The sequence below is a fragment of the Trachypithecus francoisi genome, unplaced genomic scaffold, assembly GCF_009764315.1.
Source record: "Trachypithecus francoisi isolate TF-2019V2 unplaced genomic scaffold, Tfra_2.0 Lachesis_group5, whole genome shotgun sequence".
Lineage (NCBI taxonomy): Eukaryota > Metazoa > Chordata > Mammalia > Primates > Cercopithecidae > Trachypithecus > Trachypithecus francoisi.
In genome coordinates, this window is record NW_022681470.1 from 137,621,888 (window position 1) to 137,637,015 (window position 15,128).

A 15,128-nucleotide genomic window follows, 5' to 3' on the forward strand; every position below is an offset into this window, starting at 1 on the left:
TTCAGGAGGAAGAAGCAAAAAGGACCCACTGAGTACAGATAGGAAATTCCGCTTTAAGGCAAACGTTCCCCGGGACGGGTCGGGTCACAGCTCAGGGAGGAAGCCCGCCCTGCCAGGGGCTGGGTCTGGAACCTGTTCATCCGGCTGCACTCAGCACTGTGAGATGGCTTCCTCTGTCACTCAGTGCCCAGGAGGCGGGACCTGGAGCACTATCCAATCAGAGTAGCGGGCAGGTTCCTGAGAACTGTCAATCAGGGCCGCTGCGGAGAGGAGGGTGTGACGTTCTAGGAGCTAGTGGCCTCTTCACCCTGGTGACCTCTGTTCCATGTTCTGTCACTGAGAGACGCGTTGGGACATCTGTGGTGGCTTCTGTCGCGCTGGGACCTACCCTGGCTACGGGAGGAGTTGGGAGGACCCGGGACACCGCACAGCCGAGAAATGGTGAGTGTGCGGGGCCCGGCGTCCTGAGGCAGGGCGAAGGACTGGTCGGAACCAGTCGGAACTAGTCGGAACCAGTCGGAACCGGCTGTGGCGGGACCCGGGCCTCCCGGCAGCGTCTTTGGGGTCTGGGACCCGAGCCCCCCTGTGCACCTCGGTCCTCGGTTCCTTTGGACGCAGGGTGGGGCTGGGCCGGCGGCCGGGACCCCGGGCGTCCTGTCCCGTCCCTAAGCGGCGACTACCGCCCCGGCCCCCCTCTCTGGGCAGCTCCACGCCCACAGACCGGCGTCTCCCCATATTGTGCGGCGGAACCGGCACAGGCTCGCGGCCCGTGTCATTGCAGCCGGACGCCGAGGGCTGCGGCAGAAACAGTTTAATAGGAGAGGACACCCTAGATCCGCCTCCGTGAGAGGTTTGGGGATGGGGTGTTTAGGGACCTGGACGGGGTTGGTTGGGGTGTGGGGTCGCTGGTTGGTGGAGAAGTGAGGGGTGAGTCCTGGAACTGGAGGTGAAGAAACCGCTTTCTCCTGCTGAGTGGGCTCCCTTGTGGGGTCTTCAGCCTGCTTGGCGCCAGCCTTTCCGCTGGAATTCAAGATCTGAGAAAGAACTTAGACGACTCTTGAGTAACTCTCAGAGATCTTATCCCAGGCACAGTGGGGAAGCCGGCGGTCGGCGTCTGCTGTGACCTGACTCTCAGGGAGGCGGCCCCGTGAGGCAGCGGGGCTGAGGGCACCTGGTTAATATCTAACTGCAATCTCGCCTCCAGCCTGGCTCGCAGTTCCTGTGAGCCCGGTGAGGAGGCTGCATGGTGAAGACGGGAGGGTCGCTAGGCACAAACCAGACACACACACAGTTCCTGCTGTGGTCTCTGTGATCTTCAGACCCTTCTTTCTTTCCAAGGGCGGCCATTTCCCCTCCGAGCCTTTCAAAGATATGAGCATCAGGGTCTCAGAGACCTGTCCCTTCATCCTAACTTCTCTTGGGGTTAACAGTAAAATTTTGGTTTCCAGAGCCTTCTATATGCTAACTTCACTCCTCAATTCCCAGTAACATTATGAACCCTTTGTCCCAAGGTGATATTTCAAATAGACACAGAATTTTGTCATTTGTTTTCAGATAGCAATGTATGGCTCTTTTTAAAAGGATTTATTTTGTTCCTTAACATTTCACAGGTAAGGAAGAAGAGAATAACCACCTGACACTCTGCTGTAAAAAAAAAACAAAAAACAAACAAAAAAACAAACCTTTGTGCCTCTTTTATCTCCCCTAGGCACAGATGCCTTATCAGAATGTCCTTTACAGGATGATGTGACCTCAGCCCACCCTGTATCTTTCCAGGCCCTGTGTTATGAAACTTTCTGGGGCTACCCTAAATGCTGGAAGCTGCCAATCTCATGGAGGGCCTAGTGGATATCAGCCCTTGGGTCACTCTTCCAAGAAGACAGTCTGAGGTGTTGGGGTGGGGCCTCCCAAAGGACCAGGTGGATGCCCTGGGGTGGGATGAATCTTCTGGTATATCATTCCTGTAAAAAGCTAACCCCTGGGCTGGGCACGGTGGCTCATGCCTGTAATCTCAGCACTTTGGGAGGCCAAGGTGAGCGGATCAACTGATGTCAGGAGTTCAAGACCACCCTGGCCAACATGGTGAAACCCCATCTCTACTGAAAATACAAAAATTAACCAGGCGTGGTGGCAGGTGCCTGTAATCCCAGCTACATGGGAGGTTGAGGCAGGGGAATCACTTGATCCCAGGAGGCAGAGGTTGCAGTGAGCCAATATCATGCCATTGCACTGCAGCCTGGGTAACGAGAGCAAAACTCTGTCTTAAAAAAAAAAAAAAAAGGCCGGGTGCGGTGGCTCAAGCCTGTAATCCCAGCACTTTGGGAGGCCGAGACGGGCGGATCACGAGGTCAGGAGATCGAGACCATCCTGGCTAACACGGTGAAACCCCGTCTCTACTAAAAATACAAAAACTAGCCGGGCGAGGTGGCGGGCGCCTCTAGTCCCAGCTACTCGGGAGGCTGAGGCAGGAAAATGGCGTAAACCCGGGAGGCGGAGCTTGCAGTGAGCTGAGATCTGGCCACTGCACTCCAGTCCCGGGGACAGAGCGAGACTCCGCCTCAAAAAAAAAAACTAACCCTTGGGACATTGACATTTTTTTCTCCAAGCCTAGTTTTCATTCCTTGGTGACACATGGCTTATCAGCAAATTGGATAGTGTTATTCAGGGGACAAGACAAATGATTTTTTTTTTTTGTTTGTTTGTTTGTTTGAGACGGAGTCTTGCTCTGGCACCCAGGCTGGAGTGCAGTGGCCAGATCTCAGCTCACTGCAAGCTCCGCCTCCCGGGTTTACGCCATTCTCCTGCCTCAGCCTCCCGAGTAGCTGGGACTACAGGCGCCCGCCTCGTCGCCCGGCTAGTTTTTTGTATTTTTAAGTAGAGACAGGGTTTCACCGTATTAGCCAGGATGGTCTCGATCTCCTGACCTCGTGATCCGCCCGTCTCGGCCTCCCAAAGTGCTGGGATTACAGGCTTGAGCCACCGCGCCCGGCCAAGACAAATGATTTCTGCCTTCTGGACTCTCTCCGACTGTGAAACTAGAAAACTGTATCTAAAAACTGGAAAACCCACCCAATGAGGTTTCGCAAGAGCCTGAAAAAGACATAAGGCAGTGTCTACTAGGAGTGTTATTGCTGAGCACTTCAGTGAGCACCTTAGAGCTGGGGGATGTGCCAGGTGATAGAACGACCTGACCTGACAGTTGAGTCAGACTTGTCCAGTCAGTTCTGCCCCACCCTGGGTTAGTTAACCTGAAAAGATTTGTTCAGTTATTTCAAATTTAATTTTTTATTAACTGTAAAGTGCATCCTATCACTAGAGATTGATAGAGAAAATAAAGTATTTCTAAAGAGGCCAGAAAGGGTTGGAATTCAGAAAACAAACTATGTAGTTTTCTATTCCTTTTTTTTTTTTTTTTTTTTTTTTATTGAGACAGGGTCTCCCTCTGTCGCCCAGGCTGGAGTGTGGTGGTACCATCATGGCTCACTGCAGCTTAGGCAGCCTAGACTGCCTGGGCTCAGCCTCTGGAGTAGCCGGGAGTACGCCACCATGCCCTACTAATTTTTGTGTCTTTTGTAATGATGGGGTTTCCTCCTGTTGCCAGGCTGGTCTCGAAGTCCTGGGCTCAAATGATCTCCTGCGTTGGCCTCCCAAAGTGCTAGGATTACAGGCATGAGCCACTGGACCCAGGCCCTATTCCATTTTTTAAAAACTTTTTTTCTTTTCTTTCTTTTTTTTTTTTTTTGAGATGGAGTGCAATGGCACGATCTCGGTTCACTGCAACCTCTGCCTGATGGGTTCAAACAGTTCTTCCTCAGCCTCCCGAATAAATGGGATTACAGGAACGCATCACCACGCCTGGCTAATTTTTGTGTTTTTAGTAGAGACGGGGTTTCATCATGTTGGCCAGGCTGGTCTTGAACTCCTGACCTCAGGTCATCCACCAGCCTCAGCCTCCAAAAGTGCTGGGATTACAGGTGTGAGCCACTGCGTCTGGTCTTTTTCTTTTTTTTTTTGAAACAAGGTCTCGCTCTGTTACCCAGGAGTGCCGTGGTATGATCTCAGCTCACTGCAACCTCTGCCTCCAGGGCTCAAGTGATCCTCCCACCTCAGCCTCCCAAGTAGCTGGGACTACAGGCGTGCGCCACCATACCTGGCTAATTTTTGTGTTTTTGATGGAGATGGGGTTTCACCATGTCGCCCAGGCTGGAGCATTTTAAAAAACTTTTATTTAATTTTATTACCCCAGAGACCGTGTAATAGGTTTGTTAGGTCTTTTGTTGGATGATTTCAAATGGAATTTCAGGGCCTACCAGTGGAAATACTACCAAGGGAAAAATTTGGGGAAAACTCTTCCATTTTGGCTGCAGAAAAAATGAATATATTTTCACAAGAATGTGTGGTAGGTATCTGATTGAATTATAAAGCTTTACCAAAACTTTAGTTTCTTTTCTTTTTAGGCTGGAGAACTTGGGACAGTGGATAAGTCTGGTCTGTTCCTGTTATCTGGACTTGGCAGATTAATGCAACATTCTGTGGGACTTTCAAATAGCTAAAGAACTTAAATATCATTTGTTTACTAAAGGTTTCATCATTATGAAAGTAGTAACTGATGTTTATTATCTGAGATGGATACTTGTGCTTTTCTTGTTGAGCTATAAAATAGAAGTGACGGCCGGGCGCGGTGGCTCAAGCCTGTAATCCCAGCACTTTGGGAGGCCGAGACGGGCGGATCACGAGGTCAGGAGATCGAGACCATCCTGGCGAACACTGTGAAACCCCGTCTCTACTAAAAAGTACAAAAAAAAAAAAACTAGCCGGGCGAGGTGGCGGGCGTCTGTAGTCCCAGCTACTCGGGAGGCTGAGGCAGGAGAATGGCGTGAACCCGGGAGGCGGAGCTTGCAGTGAGCTGAGATCCGGCCACTGCACTCCAGCCCCGGCGACAGAGCAAGACTCCGTCTCAAAAAAAAAAAAAAAAATAGAAGTGACTTACAATTTCCTTCCCTCATATAAACACTGAATTTGAGTGATTTTGATAGATTCATCACATGTGGGGTTTTGTTTGTTTTATTTTTTAAATCCATGTAAGGCATGGAAGGGTAAGCAAATAGCCTTGACTGGGGTGGAGAGGCTTGAGGCCAGTGACTCCAAGTGGAGGCCAATTTTCAGCCTGCAAAGGGACACTGTGTGCCCAGTTTAGTTGGTTCTTCCTGGGGAGCCTCCCCTGCAGGTGTCCTAGCCTGATCACTCCAGCAATAGGAGGAGCCTTTTTTTTTTTTTTTTTTCTTTTTTGAGACGGAGTCTTGCTCTGTCTCCCAGGCTGTAGTGCAATGCTGTGATCTTGGCTCACTGCAACTTTCGCCTTCTGAGTTCAAGTGATTCTCCTGCCTCAGCCTCCTGAGCAGCTGGGATTACTGGTGTAGGCCACCATGGCCAACTAATTTTTGTATTTTTAGTAGAGATGGGTTTCACCATGTTGGTCAGGCTGGTCTCAAACTCCTGACCTTGTGATCCGCTGGCCTCGGCCTTCCAAAGTGCTGGGATTACAGGCATGAGCCACTGTGCCTGGCCTGGGAGGAGCCTTTTTTTTTTTTTTTTTTTGAGATGGAGTTTCGCTCTTGTTGCCCAGGCTGGAGTGCAGTGGTGTGATCTCGGCTCACCACAACCTCAGCCTCCCGATTTCAAGCAATTCTCCTGCCTCAGCCTCCTGAGTAGCTGGGATTACAGGCATGCGCCACCATGCCCAGCTGATTTTGTATTTTTAGTAGAGACGGGGTTTCTCCATGTTGGTCAGGCTGGTCTTGAACTCCTGACCTCAGGTGATCTGCCTGCCTTGGCCTCCCAAAGTGCTGGGATTACAGGTGTGAGCCACCGTGCCCAGCCAAGGAGGCTTTTATACTAAGAGAAGCTACAGAGCACTGGAAATCTGGGGATCCACAGGCAGAGGCAGTTGGGGTGATGCCATGTCTGAAGTTGTATTTGTTATTGTTGTAGGGCTGTCACTAGACAGTCTTCAGGTAAGATAAATCTGCATTTAGCTAAGAAATGAGTTTATTCTAAAAGAGCACTACATAAGGGGAAGAGCACTAAGTATAAGATCTGAAAGCATCTTAAAGCTTGGGTGGAAAGTTGCTTTCAAGGTGAAGAACAACCAATATTACAAAGGAAATGAGACGGAGAGGGCAGGATGGAGGGTGAAAATCAGATTCTAGATCAGAGTGTTTTACCCTGACTTAAGCCTGTTCATAGGCTGAGTCATGAAAGAGGGTTGTGTTTTGGTTCAGGCTGAGGGTGTGTCAAAAATCAGTGGCCTAGAAGAAAGAGCAAAACTTAAGTAGTTTCTTTTCTTTTCTTCTTTTTTTTTTTTTTTTTTTTTGAGACACAATTTCACTCTTGCTCAGACTGGAGTGCAGTGGCGCCATCACAGCTCACTGCAGCCTTGACCTCCCCGGGCTGAGGTGATTGTCCCATCTCAGCCTTCTGGGTAGCTGAGACTATAGGTATGCACCCCCATGCCCAGCTAATTTTTTTGTATTTTTAGTAGAGATGGGTTTCACCATGTTGGTCAGGCTGGTCTCAAACTCCTGACCTTGTGATCCGCTGGCCTCGGCCTCCCAAAGTGCTGGGATTACAGGCATGAGCCACTGTGCCTGGCCTGGGAGGAGCCTTTTTTTTTTTTTTTTTTTGAGATGGAGTTTCGCTCTTGTTGCCCAGGCTGGAGTGCAGTGGTGTGATCTCGGCTCACCACAACCTCAGCCTCCCGATTTCAAGCAATTCTCCTGCCTCAGCCTCCTGAGTAGCTGGGATTACAGGCATGCGCCACCATGCCCAGCTGATTTTGTATTTTTAGTAGAGACGGGGTTTCTCCATGTTGGTCAGGCTGGTCTTGAACTCCTGACCTCAGGTGATCTGCCTGCCTTGGCCTCCCAAGTGCTGGGATTACAGGTGTGAGCCACCGTGCCCAGCCAAGGAGGCTTTTATACTAAGAGAAGCTACAGAGCACTGGAAATCTGGGGATCCACAGGCAGAGGCAGTTGGGGTGATGCCATGTCTGAGTTGTATTTGTTATTGTTGTAGGGCTGTCACTAGACAGTCTTCAGGTAAGATAAATCTGCATTTAGCTAAGAAATGAGTTTATTCTAAAAGAGCACTACATAAGGGGAAGAGCACTAAGTATAAGATCTGAAAGCATCTTAAAGCTTGGGTGGAAAGTTGCTTTCAAGGTGAAGAACAACCAATATTACAAAGGAAATGAGACGGAGAGGGCAGGATGGAGGGTGAAAATCAGATTCTAGATCAGAGTGTTTTACCCTGACTTAAGCCTGTTCATAGGCTGAGTCATGAAAGAGGGTTGTGTTTTGGTTCAGGCTGAGGGTGTGTCAAAAATCAGTGGCCTAGAAGAAAGAGCAAAACTTAAGTAGTTTCTTTTCTTTTCTTCTTTTTTTTTTTTTTTTTTTTTTTGAGACACAATTTCACTCTTGCTCAGACTGGAGTGCAGTGGCGCCATCACAGCTCACTGCAGCCTTGACCTCCCCGGGCTGAGGTGATTGTCCCATCTCAGCCTTCTGGGTAGCTGAGACTATAGGTATGCACCCCCATGCCCAGCTAATTTTTTTGTATTTTTTGCAGAGACAGGGTTTCACCATGTTGCCCAGGCTGGTCTTGAACTCCTGGGCTCAAGTGATCCACCCACTTCAGCCTCCCAAAGTTCTGGAATTAGAGACATGAGCTATCAGGCCTGGCTGCAAGTTTCCTTTGGAAGCATTTTGTTCAGTAATCAGTAGAGGCAAAAACTATTCAGCTAGTTATTTATAAGACAAAGAATGGGAATTTGGAGGGCCTTGTTACAGGTTAAAAAGGCAGGAGCCAGAATTGATGTCAGTGAAGGATGTTTCTCTGCACTGGGCTGCTTGTCCAGAACAGAAAGAACTGGGCATGGTAGTGGGGGTCAGGTAGTTTGAGATAATTTCTTATACCTTTTTTGTTTTTTTGAGATGGAATCTCACTCTTTGGCCCAGGCTGGAGTACAATGGCGTGATCTTGGCTCACTGTAACCTCTGCCTCCCTGCAACCTCCACCTCCTACGTTCAAGCTATTCTCCTGCCTCAGCCTCCTGAGTAGCTGGGATTACAGGTGCATGTGACCATGCCTGGCTAATTTTTCTGTTTTTAGTAGAGATGGGGTTTCATCATGTTGGCCAGGCTGGTCTCAAACTTCTGACCTCATGATCTGCCTACTTCAGCCTCCCAAAGTACTGGGATTATAGGTGTGAGCCACTGTGCCTGGCCTCTTAAATCATGCTTATTATCAGGATTACAGGGCTTATCCAGGATTACAGGGCTTATGTAAAATTGAACATTATCAGCTGCTTGGTTGTGTATTCAGTGAGTTTTTTTAATCAGAGTAGAAATTGCACTCATTAAAATGTCTTTGAGGGGTCACATAAGTCTCTTGCATTTAGGTATTCTTGACATATACTTTATAACAAACTGATAACCTTAAGCAGCTTGTTTAACTGAGTTCTTCAAATTCTTGTAGCAAATTATTAAATCTGATAGTAGAGTTGTTGGTTTTATACACATTTGGTTAAAAGGGTGGTCCCTAGGGCTTGCATTTGGCCTCTGCAGTAGGGTCCCTGTTGTGGAACTGAGCCCTCAATTTGTGGGGTCTGTGGAAATGTTAGATGGTGTCAGCATTGAATTATTGAACACCAGTTTTTGTTGGAGAATCGGCTCGTGTTCAGCAAATGCTACATATTTGTTGTCAGAAGTAATGTTAGATAAAAGACCCATGGATTACAACCATAACTCTGAATTTGTCATTGTTATTCATTATAGGTTCAGTATGTATTCACCCATAAGCATAGTTTTGCTTCTTCAGTTTCTGGTTAGTTAATACTACCATTAATACACCATCCATATAATGCTGAAAAGGCAATCCTACTACAAGGTATCTACCCAAAGGAGTGGAAATCATTATATCAAAAAGTTCCCTGCACTCATGTTTATTGCAGACTATTCACAATAGCAAACATACAAAATCAGCCTAAGTGTCCATCGACAGAAGATTGAATAATGAAAATGTGATATATTCACACAGCGGAATACTATTTAGACATTAAAAAGAATGAAATTGTTTCTTTTGCAGCAATATGGATGGAATGGGAGGCATGATCTTAAGTGAAACAACTCAGACACAGAAAGACAAATACTGCCTGTTCTCATTTATAAGTGGGAATTAAAGAATGTGTGTAGGGCCAGGCACGATGGCTCACACTTGTAATCCCAACACTTTGGGAGGCCAAAGCAGGTGGGTCACGAGGTCAGGAGATCGAGACCATCCTTGCTAACATGGTGAAACCTTGTCTGTACTAAAAATACAAAAAAGTAGCCGGGTGTGGTGGCACGCACTAGTCCCATATACTCGGGAGGCTGAGGCAGGAGAATCACTTGAACCCGGGAGGCGGAGGCTGCAGTGAGCTGAGATCGTGTCACTGCACTCCAGCCTGGGCGATAGAGTGAGATTCCATCTCAAAAAAAAAGAATGTGTATATATGTGGACAAGTGAAGACTCATGGGGATGAGGGAGGTTATTTGGTGGATAATGGAGATTGCTCCAGGGATGGATGCACTGAAAGGCCTGACTTCACAAGGCAATATATCAATGTAGTAAAATTGCACCTGTACTCCATGAATATATGTATATAATTTATACATATATATGTATATGTACATATACGTATGCGTATATATATGTGTGTGTGTGTGTGTATATATATATGGAATGCACATTTTAGGGTACTACCCAAGAGTACTGAATTAGTAATTCTTGGAACTGGGCCCAGTGATTTTTTTTTTTTTCTTTTTTTTTTTTGAGACAGTCTTACTCTGTCGTCCAGGCTGGGATGCAATGGCACGATCTTGGCTCACTGCAACCTCTGCCTCAGCCTCCTGAGTAGCTGGGACTACAGGTGTACACCGCCATGCCCGGCTGATTTTTGTATTTTTAGTAGAAACAGGTTTCACCTTGTTGGCCAGGCTGGTCTTGCCAGGTCAGGTTTTTTTTTTCTTCTTTTTTTCTTTTTTTCTTTTGAGTTCTTTTGCCCAGGCTGGAGTGCAGTGGCATGATCTCGGCTCACTGCAACCTCTGCCTCGTGGGTTCAAGCATTTCTCTGCCTCAGCCTCCCAAGCAGTTGGGATTACAGGCGCCCACGACACCTGGCTAATTTTTGTATTTTTAGTAGAGACAGGGTTTCACCATCTTGGCCGTGCTGGTCTCGAACTCCTGACTTCGTGATCCACCCACCTCAGCCTCCCAAAGTGCTGGGATTACAGGTGTGAGCCACTGCGTCCGGCCTCCAGTGATCTGTTTTTTAACAAGCTCTTCAGATGATTCTCATGCACATAAAGTATGAGAACTAGTTCATCAGAGCCACCTGTTAAAATATAATGCAAAAAGATATAACTAAAATGTAAATATAATTAGTAACTAAATTGGGACACTAGAGAATGTTGATTTGATTCAAAGACAGCAAGAAAGGATGAACAGACAGGGGGAAAACAGGAAAATTGTGCTGAAAGATTTTTGTTTTCTTTATTTGCCTCCATCTGTTTGACACATGCTGTTACCTAAGGCTATGGTCATGCAGTTTACTCACACATTGCAGTGCTCATAGGACTTGACTTTTTTTTGAGACAGAGTTTTGCTCTTGTTGCCCAGGCTGGAGTGCAATGGTGCGATCTCGGCTCACTGCAACCTCCACCTCCCAGATTCAAGCGATTCTCCTGCCTCAGCCTCCCTAGTAGCTGGGATTACAGGCATGTGCCACCATGCCCGGCTAATTTTGTATTTTTAGTAGAGACGGGGTTTCTCCATGTTGGTGAGGCTGGTATCGAACTCCTGACCTCAGGTGATCCGCCTGCCTCGGCCTCCCAAAGTGCTGGGAATACAGGCGTGAGCCACCGTGCCTGGCCAGGACTTGACTTTTAAGTTAATTTTTTGATGTTGTTGACAGTGTTGTTTTTGTCTCTACACTCTTAACAGTTCATGAGTTTTTTAACATGTGGGGGAAACATTGCTGGGTTATGGATTATAGACAAACTTCAGTTTATTAGGACATCATAATAGCATGTGTGGATTAACCGTCTGACCAGACCGGGTGTTGTGGCTCACGCTTGTTATCCCAGCACTTTGGGAGGCCTTGGTGGGTGGATCACCTGAGGTCAGGAGTTCGAGATTAGCCTGGCCAACGTGGTAAAACCCCATTTCTACTAGAAGCACAAAATATTATCCGGATGTGGTGGCGGGTACCTGTAATCCCAGCTACTGGGAAGGCTGAGGCAGGAGAATTGCTTGGACCCCGGAGGCGGAGCTTGCAGTGAGCTGAGATCACGCCATTCCACTCCAGCCTGAGCAACAAGAGTGAAAAGCTGTCTAAAAAAAAAAAGTTTTCTGACTATGTATGCATGTTTGTTTATACTTTTTTTTTTTTCCGGGCTTAATTCACTTTATTTTTCTTTCTTTCTTTTTTTTTTTTTTTGAGACGGAGTCTCGCTCTGTTGCCTGGGCTGGAGTGCAGTGGCCGGATCTCAGCTCACTGCAAGCTCCGCCTCCCAGGTTTACGCCATTCTCCTGCCTCAGCCTCCTGAGTAGCTGGGACTACAGGCGCCCGCCACCTTGCCCGGCTAGTTTTTTGTATTTTTTAGTAGAGACAGGGTTTCACTGTGTTAGCCAGGATGGTCTCGATCTCCTGACCTCGTGATCCGCCCGTCTCGGCCTCCCAAAGTGCTGGGATTACAGGCTTGAGCCACCGGGCCCGGCCCACTTTATTTTTCTTGTATAAAAACCCCATGTTGTAGCCACAGCTGGGTCCTCTGCACGGGGACTCTGGTGTGGGTCTTAATGAAGTGGTCAGTGAATTCCTGATAGGGAGACTTGGCGAATACAGTCTCCTTTCAGAGGTCGGGAGTCAGGTAGCTGTAGGTCTTAGAGATGGCATCAAAGGTGGCCTTGGCAAAGTTGCCCAGGGTGGCAGTGCAGCCCCGGGCTGAGGTGTAGCAGTCACCGATACCAGCCATCATGAGCAGCTTCTTGGGCACAGGCGCCGAGACAATGCCAGTGCCCCTGGGTGCAGGAATGAGGCTCACCAGCACAGAGCTACAGTGGCCTGTCCCCTTGCAAGGGACGGTGTGGGGCTTGCCGATCTTGTTCCCCCAGTAGCCTCTGCACATGGGGACAATGGAGAGCTTGGCCAGGATGATGGCCCCGCGGATGGCAGTGGCTGCCTCCTTGGAGCACTTAACTCTGAGACCGACATGGCCATTGTAGTCCCCGATGGCAACAAACACCTTGAACCTGGTGCGCTGGCTGGCATGGGTCTGCTTCTGCACTGGTGTAATCAAAACCTCATCCTTGAGAGAGGCCCTCAGGAAAAAGTCAATGATCTCAGATTCCTTGATGGGCCGGGAGAAGAGATACATTTCCTCCAGGGACTAGATCTTCATGTCCTTGACCAGGCGGCCCAGCTTGGTAAGGGGCATCCACTCCTTATCCTTGGCCTTGCCTCTGCGAGCTCTGCGGCCCCGGCCCCGGATGCCACTGCCGAAATCTCCGCGGAAGCCACCGCGGTTCCCCATCCCAGGGCCCCTTAGGGCCTCTGGGCCCCCGCGCTGCACCTGCATCATCAGCCATCTGGTTTTTTCTCAGAGTAGAACCTTTTAATATTTATCTTTATGTTATCTGCGTGTGATTATGTATCATCTCCATATGATTATATATTGTATTTTTACTGGATTAGCATTCATGCTTAATGGTGTGGACTTTCATCTGTGAAATAATTCTCAGTCATTTAATTCATTTGCATAGTAAATGCAAATGTTTGTTTCTCTTTGTTTTGGGCATACTTTATACACAAATCCTTTTTTACATGGAGGGGTTGGTAATATTTCCTTTTAGATGGTGGTTTATTTTATTTTATTTTATTTATTTTTTTCTTTTGAGGCGGAGTCTCGTCTGTTGCCCGGACTGGAGTGCAGTGGCCGGATCTCAGCTGGCTGCAAACTCCGCCTCCCGGGTTTACGCCATTCTCCTGCCTCAGCTTCCGAGTAGCTGGGACTACAGGCGCCCGCCCCCTCGCCCGGCTAGTTTTTTTTTTTTTTTTTTTTTGTATTTTTAGTAGAGACGGGGTTTCACCGTGTTAGCCAGGATGGTCTCGATCTCCTGACCTCGTGATCCGCCCGTCTTGGCCTCCCAAAGTGCTGGGATTACAGGCTTGAGCCACCGCGCCCGGCCGGTGGTTTATTTTTTACATTTATTTTATTTAGCTGAATTCTTCCTAAATATTTTATTTTTTTTAGAAAATGTCCAGCTCTGTCACCCAGGCTGGATTGCAGTGGCACAATCAGCTCACTGCAGCCTCAAACTCCTGGGCTCCCAAGTAGCTGGGACGATAGGCATGTGCCACCACACTTGGCTAATTTTTAAATTTTGTGTAGAGAGAGGGTCTGCCATGTTGCCTGGCTGGTCTCAAATTCCTGGCCTTGAGATCCTCTTGCCTTGGCCTCCCACAGTACTGGGATTATAGATGTGAGTCACTATGCCTGCCTCTTCTTAATGTAATTAGAGTTCAATTTGCCAGACTTCTCCTTTGGAAGCTACTTTATTTTCTTATATAGGAAGACTCTTATTAAATAAGAAAAACATTTTTCTGGCCAGGCACGGTGGCTCACGGCTGTAATCCCAGCACTTTGGGAGGCCGAGGAGGGTGGATCACGAAGTCAGGAGATCGAGACCATTCTGGCTAACACGGTGAAACCCCGTCTCTACTAAAAAATACAAAAAAATTAGCTGGGCATGGTGGCGGGTGCCTGTAGTCCCAGCTACTCGGGAGGCTGAGGCAGGAGAATGGCATGAACCTGGGAGCCGGAGCTTGCAGAGAGCCTAGATCACGCCACTGCACTCAAGCCTGGGCGACAGTGCGAGACTCTGTCTCAAAAAAAAGAAAAAGAAAAAAAAATTTCTGAAATTTCCAAAGTGTGCTGCTTTTGTCTTTCATAGGTGTTGTATGTTCTTCTAATTTAATCTTTAGGTCTGTCTCTTGAAACTGGCTATAAAGTTTATCTCTGCTCTGATGTACCTCCAGGGATTTGGTTGTGGATGGTTACATTGTGCCTTTCATGGGATACATTTGTTTACCAAAAATAAGGCCATTGATGCAGATATAATTTGATAAAGTTTATTATAAACCAAATTTGAGGATCAACTTGAGAAGACACACCAGCAAATTTGGATGTGTTCCAAAATCGATTACAAGTTGGATGCCTGTATGAGAAAGTTTAGGAGAAGCTGGGGGACTACTCATACCAGAATTGTCCTTTTCCTTGAAGGGTACAATATAGACGTTACGATCATTGCCTGTAGATGACAGCTGACAGGCTAAAATGTTCTAAGTGGAAGACAATCAGCAAAACATGATTCAGAAATAAATCAGTGCCTTTTTTGATGTTAATAGATCACATTAATCATATCAACAGTTTGGAGAACTCACAATAAGATTTGAGGGACTCATGATAAGATCCTTTACTCACAGTCAGGATGTAAGCCATTTAATTAGAAGATTTCTCGCCAGGCGCAGTGTCTCATGCCTGTAATCCCAGCACTTTGGGAGGCCGAGGTGGGCAGATCACCTGAGGTCAGAAGTTCGAGACCAGCCTGACCAATATGGTGAAACCCGGTCTCTACTAAAAAATAGAAAAATTAGCCGGGCATGGTGGCGGATGCCTGTAATCCCAGCTGCTCGGGAGGCTGAGGCAGGAGAATAATTTGAACCTGGGAGGCGGAGGTAGCAGTGAGCCGAGATCATGCTATTGCACTCCAGCCTGGGTGACAGAACAAGACTCCATCTCAAAAAAAAAAAAAAAAGAAGAAGACTTCTCCAAGTGGGTTGATTTGGAAACCTGCCAGATGTGACCTGTAGGTTATCACTTCTTTATGTTAGCAGAGGGCGTAGTGCCTGTATATGAGACCAGTGACCTCATTCCTGTAGACTTCAAAGCCTAATGTGTGGTAGAGAAAGAGTCTACCTCTCTTAGTCACTTAGGACTTCTATACCAGATTGCCATAAACTGCATACC

At 47.5% G+C, this 15,128-nt stretch overlaps 1 protein-coding gene across 4 annotated transcripts in view; it reads left to right on the forward strand.

The window, feature by feature from the left end:
- The first annotated feature begins 231 nt into the window (after window positions 1-231).
- The window catches only part of ZNF44 (zinc finger protein 44), a 30,430-nt gene continuing 15,533 nt past the window's right edge, over window positions 232-15,128 (forward strand). For 3 of the 4 annotated variants that reach the window (XM_033199007.1, XM_033199004.1, XM_033199005.1), the window contains exon 1: window positions 232-441. Coding sequence is in view for 1 of the 4 variants with exons in the window: in XM_033199004.1 (XP_033054895.1) it covers window positions 439-441 (3 nt within the window). In the remaining 3 variants the exon portion in view is untranslated. The remainder of the gene's footprint in view (window positions 442-15,128) is intronic. The other variant, XM_033199008.1, reaches the window with a different exon arrangement.